This window comes from Leuciscus leuciscus (genome assembly GCF_965113295.1).
Source record: "Leuciscus leuciscus genome assembly, chromosome: 22".
NCBI classification, from domain to species: domain Eukaryota; kingdom Metazoa; phylum Chordata; class Actinopteri; order Cypriniformes; family Leuciscidae; genus Leuciscus; species Leuciscus leuciscus.
In genome coordinates, this window is record NC_138746.1 from 2,166,661 (window position 1) to 2,181,994 (window position 15,334).

At 38.7% G+C, this 15,334-nt stretch overlaps 1 protein-coding gene and 2 long non-coding RNA genes across 4 annotated transcripts in view; 1 reads left to right on the plus strand and 2 right to left on the minus strand.

Moving 5' to 3' along the window:
* LOC309486291 overlaps positions 1-12,989 on the minus strand; it is a 77,642-nt gene extending 64,653 nt beyond the window's left edge. Inside the window, exon 1 of the long non-coding RNA XR_014201460.1 lies at positions 12,103-12,989. This is a non-coding gene — a long non-coding RNA (uncharacterized lncRNA). The remainder of the gene's footprint in view (positions 1-12,102) is intronic.
* LOC309486272 overlaps positions 1-15,334 on the minus strand; it is a 233,032-nt gene that overhangs the window by 186,627 nt on the left and 31,071 nt on the right. The gene's annotated exons all lie outside the window — the stretch shown is intronic.
* The window catches only part of nid1a (nidogen 1a), a 39,334-nt gene that overhangs the window by 4,859 nt on the left and 19,141 nt on the right, over positions 1-15,334 (plus strand). For both annotated transcript variants that reach the window (XM_082153291.1, XM_082153290.1), the window contains exons 3-11: positions 879-1,099; positions 2,768-3,060; positions 3,136-3,264; positions 5,356-5,607; positions 6,590-6,790; positions 9,868-10,101; positions 10,745-10,882; positions 11,336-11,464; positions 13,825-13,968. In XM_082153291.1, the coding sequence (XP_082009417.1) occupies positions 879-1,099; positions 2,768-3,060; positions 3,136-3,264; positions 5,356-5,607; positions 6,590-6,790; positions 9,868-10,101; positions 10,745-10,882; positions 11,336-11,464; positions 13,825-13,968 (1,741 nt within the window). The remainder of the gene's footprint in view (positions 1-878; positions 1,100-2,767; positions 3,061-3,135; positions 3,265-5,355; positions 5,608-6,589; positions 6,791-9,867; positions 10,102-10,744; positions 10,883-11,335; positions 11,465-13,824; positions 13,969-15,334) is intronic.

Here is a 15,334-nt window from a genome sequence, read left to right on the forward strand (position 1 = left end):
GATTCCAGATTTTCAAATAGTCCTATCCTAACCATCCATACATCAATCTTGTATTGTTGTTAGGCTACATAACACACACTTGCGTAGAGTATGTTTTGAGCATAAGAATAATGCATCATATTATGACTATCAATGCATGTGTCAAACTCGCTCGCACTGCAAAGATCACACTCCTATTCCTTATTTTACAGTTTAAATATCTAAAAATGTAAGTTGCAGTAAATGCACTTTAAGCCACAATTAAAGCATAATTGCATAAGATTTTAAGGCTTCATATAGTAGATTGTATTTTGAATATAAATGTCTGAACTCTTTCACTTCTTTTTAATATAAAGAGTTAAAAACAAGTGGAAAAACTCCTGTGTTACTTTAGTGTAATTAATATACTAAGTGTTTAATTGCGATTAATCGTATCTAACATACAATTTTGGACTTTATTCCCTAAACCATCACAAACTTCAACTCAGTTTCTGTTGATTTTAGTGCACATTTGACTGAGTATTTACTCTTTTTATATAAAGGTTTAATGGAATTAATGTAGTTCTTTTCTACACGAGTGTGCATTTTAAAAATTGATCTAATATTAATTATTTTTGTTGTGTTTTTTTTATTTTTATTAATTTCTATTTCTATTTACATGTAGGTATCAGGGTTTTTTTTTTGTTTTTTTTTTGTTTTTTTTGAGTACTTCAACTTAAGCTAAATGAGAAAGGTTACAATAAAATAATTTTTTCAATCAAATCATTGACTATTTGAAAATGAATGACTTCTGACGCCTTTGTCATTGCAGATTGCTGTACGTGTGAATTACAACAGAGTCATGGATTCAATTGATAGTATAAAAATGCGTTAATAAATCATGTTGTTAAACCTCACAGCGAAATACGTTTCAACTGGTCATTGCTTCTGTGGAGACGATGTCGTACGCGATACTCCTGTACCCGAGAGAGTCGATGCAGTTCCAGAGCACAGGCAACAGCTTCACGATGCACGCCGGCTTCAGTAAAGGACAAGAGAGACACTTAATCTTCTCCAAGAGACAAGGACCGTACTATCGCATCACAGACGACACCGAGGCATCGGTCAGGAACTTAGCTGAGTAAGTACGGTTGCGGTTTGTGTTGGTCTCATAAGGATAGTTCACCATAAATATTGCCATCATTTACTCTCTTTCATGTTTCAAATCTTTTTCTTCTGTGAAAATGAAATCCAGACATTCTGACGAAGATTCACGCCATTTTTCCCCATACAATTAGATTATATTGACCACGTCTCCAGCTCCAAAAATGACCAGGAAACTCCATAATGCTTCTTAACTTCACACAGTTATTGAACTGAACTGAATCAACACGAGTGATTTCAGCTGAATAATGACTAGAGCTGCTTTACAGTAGAATTTAATTCTATTTGCATGTTGATCATTGTTATTTTCCTGTTTATTCATGTTTTTGAAACAATCTGTATTGAATAACGGGATTTATAAGTGAAGTTGACTTGACTTAATATGACGGATCTGTGTAGAATGAGATTTGAGAGGAATGACATCTATTCCTCACATAAAACTTCATATGACGTGCAGTTTAGAGTTTGAGTCGTATCAACTGCAAGAAAATTAATTTCTTCATCAGAATTCGTTGTCTTGTTTTCCAGGGCAAATATGCAAGATGCATTTAATGTATCAAAATTAAGGGAGTTTATGCTTAAAGTCCCCCTGTTGTCAATAATTTTATCCCTTAAAACTAAATCAAACCAAAATGACATATTTAAACGTTTCTTCCTTGAAAAAAACCCTCTTCATGCCTTAAAATATCTTGAATGTAACTTGACACCCTTGCCTCATTTAGTATACGGTTCTATGAATATGCAAATGAGCCTCGCCTCCACTCACTCCCTCAGCTCAGAGATCCACTGGTTGACGATCACACGTTGATCTGATTGGTTACAAGGTAGTTTGTGATGTCAGAAACACCAGCGATTTCAAAGCGTGTTTTTGAGACTGTCTTTGGTTCACTGCAGTTTTAAGGAGGAAATACTCAGCAATGCTGTCGACTTATGAATTTACACATGCTTTGTCTTAAAGCATATTAAAAACACCACATAGACACATAAACAACATTAAAAGCTATATTTCTTTTACCACAAGGGACTTTAATACAAGAATAAGTGTCTGTGAGGAATGAAAAATAATCCTAATTCTTCTTTTAAACTTTTTCAGAAAGCAAGATTTAACATCTGAAGCCAATTTGCATGTCAAGTAAATGTAGCTTGATTTAAGAATTTTATAATATATATATATATATAATGGAAACCAAGACTGAGTAAGAAAATCCATTTTATTTATTTTTGCAGTGTGAGTTGCTTTTATTGAGCCTTGCGGTCGTTTTTTTGCACTTTTTGGAGCTTGACAGAAAAGAACGATATGAAGATTTCTCCATTTATGTCCCACAGAAAATAAATAACGGTGTTAATACTAACACTTTCTATTCTATAGAATTCGTTAGACTAATGTACTGCGTTAGACTAAACTGGGAAGGGTCATACTTGCATATTGTTGTCCTGTTGTTAGTTTGACAGCTTTTATAGTTCTCCTCATTTGTAAGTCGCTTTGGATAAAAGCGTCTGCTAAATGATTCAATGTAAATGTAAATAATGACTGGATTTAAATGTTTAGGTGATTTAATAATGTTTCGGTGGCTTGTCCACTGTTTAGCAGTGTCAATGTACTTTGAGCACGTTTTCCCATACTGGTGTTGAATGTGTTTTCCAGGCAGACTAACTCCGGGACGCGTGGCGTTTGGGTCTTTGAGATCGGTACGTTCCCCCACTTCACGAACGTCGCCCCTGGAGAAGTGCCAGATTTCCCCCCGGATTCCCACACATTCAGGCCCTCAGGAACACACAACCAGCAAGTCCAGGTCTATCCCGATATCCAACAGGAGAACCCGGGTGGAGTTTACCATCGTCCAGAACACCCTCCTCCCATTCAAGTGCACACGGTTCAGTTCACGCCTCAAAATCCCCAGGTTGTGGTAATCGAGAATGAGGACATCGAGGTGGACGGTCAGCATGAATGCTTTATTTACTAGAATAATGTACTTTTCTTGAGCCCGAATGACTCTTATTCTTTGCGTACAGTATTTACATACAACTCCGGGGAATGTGGCGGGCACAGATGCTCTAAGTTTGGCGAATGTAATTTGAGTGGACGATGCTGCCAGTGTAAGCCTGGATACTACGGCAATGGGATTCAATGCGTATCTGATGGTAATGTCTCTATCTAATGGACTTATTATTATTGCTTTCATTTCTATTATAGAATTGTTTTCGTATGATGGGTTATGATCAGTGGTTAAAGTGGGATTTGGCAGGTGGGGGAACCCTCCAATTCTGTGTAGGTGCTGAGTATCGTGGTATAGCAATACTTTTTGGGACAAGAGTGTCACTGGGGCACCAAGTATCACACCACAATATGGAACACAACCTTGTTTTTCACAATGTAAATGTAAACATAAAAATGGAAAGTCCAAAACAGACTCAAATGTGAGGTAGTTAGGAGGGTTCGGGGGCATGGTCCCCCAAGAAAATGTGGATTTCTCTGACCTACATATGTGCACTTTAGGGCTTTTGAAGGCCAAAAAAATTTGATAAGAAATTGATAAATTTAAAACCTTGTCATTGGATTATTTGGCAATACCTGCTCTCTCCTCATCTTCATCTTTCTTTTTTTCTCAGTCTCCTTATCCTGCCCTATTTCTTCCCCTCCTAAAGCTGAACTTTGACTGATAGTCTTTTCATTTTCGTCTGTGTCAGTGAAGAAAGTAAACATAGGCTCAACTGATATTTGTTTTATGAATCATTTTCTGAGACAAGTTAATTTACTCAAGGCTACCAGGAAAGCTGTAGCCTGAGTCAAGTATTGCCAATAGGAACCTTCTACAAGCTTTGGAATTTGAAAACGTCTGTTGTTAAATGTTAAAAGTAATTTAAAATAATACAAATGATAGTCTACGTTTAACGCAGTTGGTGGAATTGGCAGACGTTCCCTTAGGCATCATGCGCTGTGGAAACGCGTCAAAGCATTCTCAGGTGTAAATATAATATATAATAATAAATAATATAATATATTACAAGGGAAAACAAATGTCCGGCAAATATTGAACCTAAAACTAACTTTACCGCGCTCAACCACCGTGAGTGCATTACACGCATTAGTAATCGCTGGCGTTCAGTGGGGAGGTGAGGTGTGAACCGGTGTAGATGCACTAAAATCAGACAGGAGAATCGTGACTGAGAACATAACGTCGGGAACCTATGGTCGGGAAGGGTGTTTGTGAATGCAGGGCCAGGGGGTGATATTCCGTTTTGACTTGATGAATGATGATTATTATAGAATTTTGATGAGAATGATTTGATTTGATTTGAATCTATTTATTTATTAATTTATCTGAGGTGCCGTAATGCAGTTCCGGACCGTTCCGTCCCACTTTAACCCCTGGTTATGATCACTGACAGCCTGTGCAAATGTGAATATATATATACAGTATATAGATTTAGGACAGCAAAATAAATTAGACTCTAAAAAATGTTTTGTTGGCTGAATCCCTTTGAGATCAAATATTTTTTATATAAAAAAATCGTGGGACCAATATTCCACAGGCCACAATCAACAACCTGATCAACTCTATGCGAAGGAGATGTGTTGCACTGCGTGAGGTGAATGGTGGTTCACACCAGATACTGACTGGTTTTCGGACCCCCCCAATACAGTAAAACTGCACATTTTAGAGTGGCCTTTTATTGTGGGCAGCCTAAGGCACACCTGTGCAATAATCATGCTGTCTAATCAGCATCTTGATATGCCACACTTGTGAGGTGGACGGATTATCTCGGCGAAGGAGAAGTGCTTACTAACACAGATTTAGACAGATTTGTGATCAATATTTGAGAGAAATAGGCCTTTTGTGTACATAGGAAAAGTCTTAGATCTTCGAGTTCAGCTCATGAAAAATGGGGGCAAAAATAAAAGTGTTGCGTTTATAATTTTGTTCAGTGTAGTTGTTGACATCAAAGTATGTCATATTTTGGGACAAAACATGAATCTGTTTCTTGAATACAGTATGACTAAAACTAACACAATATTAAAACTCCATGTTCCTTTTTCCGTTTGCTATTTTTCCTCTTCAGTCTATCTCATCTTCATCATATTTTTGAGTCTATGCCATTTATGGTGATATTAGTAGATGTCAAATTTGAAATGTATCAAAGGACATTTTTGTTACTTTTATACAGATTTGGTACTGTGTTGAGTCCTGAGAAAAACCTCGGTGATAATGAGATCTGGACCATCTTTCACAGGGATCCCTCAGAGGATGAATGGTAAAGTGAGCGGCAGGGTGTTCGTGGGAAACTCGCCGGTGCCGGTGGACTTCGCCAGTAACGATCTCCACTCGTATGTGGTGGTTAACGACGGCAGAGCGTATGTGGCCATCAGCGCCATCCCAGCGATCGTGGGCTTCTCTCTTCAGCCGCTGTCGTCCGTCGGGGGGGTCATCGGATGGGCTTTTGCACTTCAGCAGCCGGGCTTTAAGAATGGCTTCAGCATCATTGGTGAGATTTTCATATAGTGAGAAGTCTTTGGTGGTGGTTGAGGAGATTCCCACTTCCATATGTAAAGTGCTATATAAATGTAACGAATTATTATTGTTGTTATAAGTCGTTGATAAAATCCATCTCACTTTAAATGGTAGTGTTATATCAAATGAAAAGAAAATGTAAAGGAAATGTTATTTAGATCAGGGGGTTTTCTATGGAAGCTTGTTTCCATCCGAATAAATAAAATCAGAAAGGTTATTATGACTTTTTATCTCGCAGTCCTGACATTTTTTATGTACCACAATTCGGATTTTATAACTCGCAATAGCGAGTTTATATCTCACAATTCTGAGAAAAAGAGTCACTCACAATTCTGACTTCTTTCTTGTGTGAAATAAAGTCCGAATCGTAAGATAAAAAGTTGAAAATACATTTTTTATTTTATTTTCCACGGCGGAAACACGCTTTTTCAGTGCTAAGGGGGTACATGGAAAAGTTTAGAGAATAAAAAAAAAAAAAAAAAAAAATGATTTGAAAAAACAAGATTAAATAAATATATTTTAAAATTAATTGCTGCCTTTTAAATTTTAGATTTGGGGTCCATGGCATCTAAAAGATTTAAAACCCCAGATTTACATAAATAATTAGATGTATTTCTTTCACAGAGATTCCTCATAGGTAATCCTCTTATTTTCTATTATGAAATGTGCATATGAAAATGTGTATCTGCCATATCTGCACTAAGTATAAATAACATCTAACAGCTATTTTCACTTAGTGCAAATATCCTCTATATTTAACATATAGCGTATGGAGAGGGTGCAGAAAGATCCAGATCGGTTTCAATTCAAGCCGGAATACAGCAAATATTTCTTACGACACACCATCCCATTTAAAATCAATTAAGCAAACTCTAGTGTGTAAACACTCTTTGCTTTGACACATTGGTTTGAGTTAAAATGTTTGATGGAAATCCAGCCTCACACTCCCATCTCAGGCGGAGAGTTCAAGCGTCGGGCCGATGTGACCTTCCAGCCGGGCGGAGAGAGGCTGACCATCTCTCAGGAGTTCAAAGGCATCGACGAGCACGACCACCTGATGGTCGACACCAGACTTGAAGGAAAGATTCCCGAGGTTCCTCAGGGAGCCAAGGTTCAGATCGACCCCTACAACGAGATCTACCAGTACAGCAGCAACTGTGAGTCAAACATGCATGATTTCCCATCATTCACAGCACAAGAATGATAAAACATACAGATAAAACTGTGTATCCTTTGCACTTCAGTTTGCAATAGTGCTTAAAGAGTAACTAAACCCTAAAACAACTTTTTTTAGTTAATGATCTATAAGACTGGGGCTTTAGTAGTGCTGTTCATTGACTCGAGTAAATGTTTTGACATTTGGGTATAAAGTGTTTTAATTCTACAATATAATATGTGACCCTGGACCACAAAACCAGTCACAAGGGTAAATTTTTTTAAATTGTGATTTATACATCATGAATAAACAAGCTTTCAATTCATATATGGTTTGTTTGGATAGGGCAATATTTGGTCGAGATACAACTATTTGGTCGAGATACAACTATTGAAGATCTGGAATCTTGAGGGTGCAAAAAAATAAAACAATTGAGAAAATGTCCTTTAAAGTTGTGCATTTATGTTCATGATTGTGCTGCATCCACTCACAATTTTTTTTAAATATATTTACGGTAGGAAATTTACAAAATATCTTCATGGAACATGATCTTTACCTAATATCCTAATGATTTTTGGCATAAAAGAAAATTTTTTTTTTTTTTTACCCATACAATGTATAGTTGGCTATTGCCACAAATATACCCGTGCGACTCGTGACTGTTTTTGTGATCCAGGGTCACATATGGTGTAAAAACGTCTGAGTGCTGCCCTCCTCAAGTTGAACGGTGGCTACTGCAGTTTAATTTTCCTATTGGAAGTTGTTTCTTCGTATGACGAATGCTGGCTCTGCCAACGGCTCACTACTCACGCCCCTGGCACGAGCTCGCCACGCCCTTCGCTAGCATTGCTAACCACGCCCCTGGCACGAGCTCACCACGCCCTTCGCTTGCATTGCTAACCACGCCCCTGGCACGAGCTCACCACGCCCTTCGCTTGCATTGCTAACCACGCCCCTGGCACGAGCTCACCACGCCCTTCGCTAGCATTGCTAACCACGCCCCTGGCACGAGCTCACCACGCCCTTCGCTTGCATTGCTAACCACGCCCCTGGCACGAGCTCACCACGCCCTTCGCTTGCATTGCTAACCACGCCCCTGGCACGAGCTCACCACGCCCTTCGCTTGCATTGCTAACCACGCCCCTGGCACGAGCTCACCACGCCCTTCGCTTGCATTGCTAACCACGCCCCTGGCACGAGCTCACCACGCCCTTCGCTTGCATTGCTAACCACGCCCCTGGCACGAGCTCACCACGCCCTTCGCTAGCATTGCTAACCACGCCCCTGGCACGAGCTCACCACGCCCTTCGCTTGCATTGCTAACCACGCCCCTGGCACGAGCTCACCACGCCCTTCGCTTGCATTGCTAACCACGCCCCTGGCACGAGCTCACCACGCCCTTCGCTTGCATTGCTAACCACGCCCCTGGCACGAGCTCACCACGCCCTTCGCTTGCATTGCTAACCACGCCCCTGGCACGAGCTCACCACGCCCTTCGCTAGCATTGCTAACCACGCCCCTGGCACGAGCTCACCACGCCCTTCGCTAGCATTGCTAACCACGCCCCTGGCACGAGCTCACCACGCCCTTCGCTTGCATTGCTAACCACGCCCCTGGCACGAGCTCACCACGCCCTTCGCTAGCATCGCTAACCACGCCCCTGGCACGAGCTCACCACGCCCTTCGCTAGCATTGCTAACCATGCCCCTGGCACGAGCTCACCATGCCCTTCGCTAGCAATTCTAACCACGCCCCTGGCACGAGCTCACCATGCCCTTCGCTAGCATTGCTAACCACGCCCCTGGCACGAGCTCACCACGCCCTTTGCTAGCATTGCTAACCACGCCCCTGGCACGAGCTCACCACGCCCTTCGCTTGCATTGCTAACCACGCCCCTGGCACGAGCTCACCACGCCCTTCGCTAGCATCGCTAACCACGCCCCTGGCACGAGCTCACCACGCCCTTCGCTAGCATTGCTAACCATGCCCCTGGCACGAGCTCGCCATGCCCTTCGCTAGCATTGCTAACCACACCCCTGGCATGAGCTCACCACACCCTTCGCTAGCATCGCTAACCACGCCCCTGGCACGAGCTCACCACGCCCTTCGCTAGTAGTGTCGGCATCGGGAGTTAAGAGTTAAGCCAGCGGCTCGAATTGATAAGGCTCTGGCCCTGTGTCCACAGACAATTCACCCTCCTCCACTTCAGGTGAAGGTGGGGGAGCAAAGTCCTCGACTTCAAATGACCACTCTGTTGCAAAGCTACTGGCGTCACTCCAGTCACTCTCCATCTTTGCGAGTCTGACAGCTGTCAATCACTCAGTCACTGCGGGTCTCATGTGCACGCCCCCCCTCTCAGCCCCGCCCTCAGTTCGTCCCCTCTGTCTCTGCTGGACTCTGCCCACTTTTACAGCATTTTTTTGCCAGTGGGTGGAGTCAGGCTCTGACCAGGGGTTGAGTTACACTTTAAAAACATCCAGTGTTTGTTCGGAAGTGAAAAAGAGAAAAAAGAAATGCATGCATTTCTATCTGCAGTACCGTTCAAAAGTTTGGGTTCAGTAAGATTTATTTTCCGCAAAGATGCATTAGATTGATCAAACGTGACAGTAAAGACATTTATAATGTTACAAAAGATTCTATTTCAAATAAATGCTGTTCTTTGGAACTTTCTATTCATCAAATAATCCTGAAAAATAAAATGCATCACTGTTTCCACAAAAATATGAACTGTTTTCAACATTGATAATAATCATAAATGTTTCTTGAGCATCAAATCATCATATTAGAATGATTTCTGAAGGATCATGTGACACTGAAGACCGGAGTAATGACTCTGAAAATTCAGCTTTGATCAAAGGAATAAATTACATTTTATAATATATTCACATAGAAAACAGATATTTTACATTGTAATAATGTTTCATAATTTTCTACAGTGTTTTTGATCAAATAAATGCAGCCTTGGTGAGCAGAAGAGACTCGCATTAAAACATTAAAAAATTGTGATTATTATTTTTCCTTTATTCAAGTCCTTTTGTGAAGCCTATGGATGCATGTGTGTGTGTCTCTTCCTGTCAGTGATCTCCTCTTCATCGACACGGGAGTATGTGATCAATCATCGGGACGGTTCGACCCAGAGCAGAAGCTACAGCGTCAGAGAAACCATCACGTTTCAGGGCTGCCAGCACGACGAACCCGCCAGAGCCACGCCGTCCGCACAGATGCTCAGCGTCGACCAGGTGTTCGTCATGTACGATGTGGACGAACAGCTCTTGCGTTATGCCATGAGTAACAAGATCGGAGACATCAACGGTGAGGGATGATCTGAGAAAATATTTACCCACTGGCAAAAACACTTGAGATTTTAGGCTATTTGGCAATTTAATAAAGTGTTGTTTCAGACTAGCGGAAAGAAAATGATCTATTTATCTATATGGGTTTACTTTCTCAACTGTTTACGTTCACTTAAGACACAATCAACTATGTTTATTAGGATAATCACTATTTTTGACATCATTTTGTGTGAATTTGTCAGCTCAAGTGCAAGGAGACGTGAAAGAGTTCGATTTAGTATTCGCACGCTGTCTGAGACGAGCTTTCTGGGCGCGCGCGACAGATGTTAGCGCACAACACTTTCCACGCTGCGTGCGAGTGACGAAATGAGCTTAACGTCGTCTTGCGCTTGAATATTAAAAATGGGCAAGGCTTAAATATTTAACATTAAACATTTGAAGTGTCAGAGTTTTGGGTGAATAGACTTTTAATGGAGGGACAGAAATCTTTCAGGTTTCATTAAAAATATCTTCATTTATGTTTTTGAAAATGAACGAAATACTTGCGGGTTTGAAACGACACGAGGGTGAGAAAACGATGACAGAATTTTCATTTCTGGGTGAACTATCCCTTTAAATTGAATGTATATTCATAATAGTTGATTCTTATATAAAATCCACAGGTGGACAGACGGAAGAGAACGCTTGCTTCACCGGGAGACACGGCTGCGACACTAACGCCGTATGCAGACCCGGACAAGGAAACCAGTTCACATGCGACTGTGCCACGGGCTTTACTGGAGACGGAAGGACTTGCAGTGGTACGGTGCTGTGGGATATAATCTGAGATTTGACCACAATTACATCTATCTTTAGTGTATTGTTTAAATTAAAACCATTTCCTATTTAATTTCCCTTCTAAAACGGATTTCCCTCCTAATTTTCTTCATGAAAGTAGAGCTTGGCTTCCTAACGGGGTCGTTTTCCAAAGCAATCTTCTAATCAGACGTCAAAATTGTCTCTGTCTGCTTAAATATTCCCCCAGACATCTAAGGATGTGACCCATTCCTTGATGCTTAGAGGAAATTGCACAAAAACGGGACAGATGTTATCTTAAAAAGATGCAATTATGAGAACCGATGGTATCATCGTTAGTGATCCGTGGGAATGCGACTATAAGGAAGTCTATTGTTTATGATAGCATTAAGTGGTTGTGGAAATACTTCACTAAAGCCTGTTTCAGCAAGTCTAGTCTGTTTTCCTTTCCTCATTAGACATCGATGAATGCAGGGAAACCCCTCAGATCTGTGGGCCGAACGCCGTCTGCAACAACCAGCCGGGAACGTTTCGCTGCGAGTGTAAGGGCGGCTTCCAGTTCGCTAGTGATGGACAGACATGTGTTGGTATGTGAGTCAGTACATGTTTATGTCTGTTTGTATTCATCATCATCTATATTTGTTGACAAAATCCCCCTCTATAAAGCTAAATTCAGTCGATTTGCATCATAAAATGTCCACGTTGTAAAAACATCTAACGTAATGGTCCAAACATAATCTAAATAAACCATGGACTGGTTTCACAGACAAGGCTTAGATTAAGCCAGGATTAGGCCTTAGTTCAATTAAAACATTTTAGTGCCTTTTATAAATGTGCCTTAGAAAAAAAAAACATTACTGCCGTGCATCTTGAGATAAAACAATGGCACTGATATACAGTACAGGCCAAAAGTTTGGACACATTACTATTTTTAATGTTTTTGAAAGAAGTTTCTTCTGCTCATCAAGCCTGCATTTATTTGATCAAATATTGTGATATATTATTACAATTTAAAATAATTGGTTTTCGATTTATTATACTTTAAATTATCATTTATTTCTGTGATGCAAAGCTGAATTTTCAGGATCATTACTCCAGTCTTCAGTGGTGACATCCAGTCTATCACATGATCCTTTAGAAATCATTCTTATATTCTGATTTATTATGAGTGTTGGACACAGTTCTGCTGCCTAATATATTTGATGAATAAAAGGTAAAAAAGAACAAAAAAATTCTAATAATATAAATCTTCTTTACTATCACTTTTTATCAATTTAACACATCCTTGCTGAATAAAAGTATTGATTTATTTCAAAAAAAGAAAGAAAAAAAAATGACTGACCCCAAATGACTGACCAGTAGTGTATATTGCTGTTACAAAAGATGTCTATTTTTAAAACGTTTGCTGCTTTTTTTAATTTATTTTTTTATCAAAGTATCCTAAAAAAGTATCTCAGGTTATGAAAATATTAAGCAGCAGAACTGTTTCCAACTTTGATAATGAATCATCATATTAGAATGATTTCTAAAGGATCATGTGATAGACTGGAGTAATGATCCTGAAAATTCAGCTTTGAAATAAATGATAATTTAAAGTATAATAAATTGAAAACCAATTATTTTAAATTGTAATAATATATCACAATATTACATTTTTTTTCTGTATTTTTGATCAAATAAATGCAGGCTTGATGAGCAGAAGAAACTTCTTTCAAAAACAGTAAAAATAGTAATGTGTCCAAACTTTTGGCCTGTACTGTATTTTAAGTTGCTTTCAGTTAATACAGATCAAACATGCATTTAGTCTGAGACTAGATTTAAGACTTGATTTTCATGGGGAAAATAAAACAAATCGCATTTGTTTTTCCAAGACAAGATTGAGATTAAATGGAAAGCAATTGGATATTTAAGTCAGAGTCTCTTACATCTGATGTTTCTGAGAAGAAAAAGACCACAGAAGAAATTCCCTATAGAGGATGTCGCTCATCTGAAGCTCATTATCTCTCATTATCTCTCATTATTTCAGTCTGTAGCTCTTGTAAACCGTAGATGTCAATTTTCAATTTACAATTTAGAATACTTTATTGGCCTGATTGTAATGACAAAAAAAAAAAAAAAAAAAAATACAACATAGCACCTTATTTTAGCACAATTTATTGTTTTTGTTAAGTAATAAATAAAATGCGCTGCTTTATATTTATGTGTAAACCGTTTTAACAGTGTAAACCATTTTTTTTCAGGATTCATTTGTGAAATAGACTTGTTTTCAACACTGATAATAATCATAAATGTTTCTTGAGCATCAAATCATCATATTAGAATGATTTCTGAAGGATCATGTGACACTGAATATGCTGTATTCATGCATATTCAGTAATGATGCTGAAAATTCAGCTTTGATCACAGGAATAAATTACACTTTACTATATATTCACATAGAAAACAGTTATTTTAATTTGTAATAATATTGCACTGTTTTTACTGTATTCCTGATCAAATAAATGCAGCCTTGTTGAGCAGAAGAGACTTCAAAACCAACGGTAGTGCATATATAAAAGAAAATGGATGTCTCGTTGATTTTAAAATGTATGTGTATACAGTAGCAGCTCAGATCCTTTGATGAGAAATGTTTGGGTTAAGATTGAGATCTGTGACTTTTGATTACAGACTTTGAGACACTTTTGAGATCTCTAAAGAAAATGCATGTGAGATTACTGGGCTCTTCTTCTCTAAAACATCTAAGAAGCAGTAGACTTCAGCAAAAGTCTCAGTTTGCTCTCTATTTAATCTCACTGCAGTCTAGGAGAATCGAGATCGAGATATTTAAGAGATCTCTTGTAGGATTTCTGATTTCTGTGGAGATATTCAGACACTCCCGTTTCAAAATCTGCCTGATAAGTGATTGAACCTGATTAAAATAAACTGGTTGTCTTGTGTTGTCCTGTAGAAGTGCACCGTCCCGTGGACCCGTGCCGCACCGGCACTCATGACTGTGACGTCCCTGAGCGTGCTCGCTGTAGTTACACCGGCGGATCCTCCTACATCTGCTCCTGCTTGCCGGGATTCATGGGAGATGGACGAAGCTGTCAGGGTGAGTTACTACTCCTCTGTTCCAGCTGTCTCTACCTCTCTATTCCACAGACACTTTAATTTATAAGACAAGAAGAATCCACACCATTTTATGCGAAACAGTACTAGTTGACTAATGAGTTTCATATGCATTTATACAGTTGCCTTCATCTGTGCAGTAGTGATCATGTTTAGGTGCATGATGAAACTGTAAATTAGCGATAAATTAATGTGATAAATGTATATTTTTCATCAGATATTTGGCTGATAAACTTGCCTGATTAACTGATCAGACAGGTTTGATTGATCCATTGATTCATTCTGCCTAACCGTGTCTGGTCAATGGAAAGTGTACATTTTCTGGTTTTAAATATTTGTAATATTTATATAAAAAATTGTTGATGTTAATATTTTTATTTCATTTGAATTGAGCAATTTTGTCTTTAAAAAAATTCCGTTAATATCTGCAAATCTTCATTAGTTGTCAGAGAAATGTAAAAAGTTTCTATAAATCAGTATTTTGCTCCTGATAAGTTCATTATAGATATGGTTGAGCACTTTATGTCGAGTATAAATGACTTGACATGATGTGAATGCATGTGACCTCGGTGTGATTATCAGCTGAGAGGGAAAACATGAGTGGAAAGAGACAGAACCCTTCACTTCTGTTTCTTAATTTATCTGCTTTTTTGCACTTGCTTTACTTTTACATTTAACTCAATCAACATTTAATTTGGTTTATTATTTCAATGTAATACATTTATTTAATATGTAAATTAATTTTAATTTAATACATTTATTTTATATTTAAATTCAATAAATATTACTAATGTATTAAATATATTATTAATAAATATATTATTTATGTATTAATTTTTTTATACTAGAGGGCAGTTAAATGCTTGAATCTATTCTAAGGTGTGCCATTATTTTCAGGGAAATGCACGGCTAAAGTAGTTCCAGCAGGTCTTGACCGCATTACAGCTCCATATCACTGCGCAAAATGATTATTATTTCAAATATCCTTACAGCCGACAACAGCAAACGAACCAAAACCCACAACGACACTGTGATCAAGCATATATATAGTAAACAATAGGATAAAAAAAACGACAAATAATTTCCATTGTTATTATGTATAAGCCACTTTGGATAAAAACGTCTGCAAAATGAATACATTTTTGTCAGCGCTGCTCTGACGATTTTATCAGTAAAATAACTTAGCAACTTTAAAGCTACATGACATTTCTCACTAGCGAGGTAATAATGGTGCTGTTCTTGAAGCAGATAAACTTACAATTTCACTATTATCAGAGACGCAGCTGCCAAACATTGTTGAGACGCACAGACTAACTGTGAGAGAGAGAGATTAAGTGTGTGTGAATCTC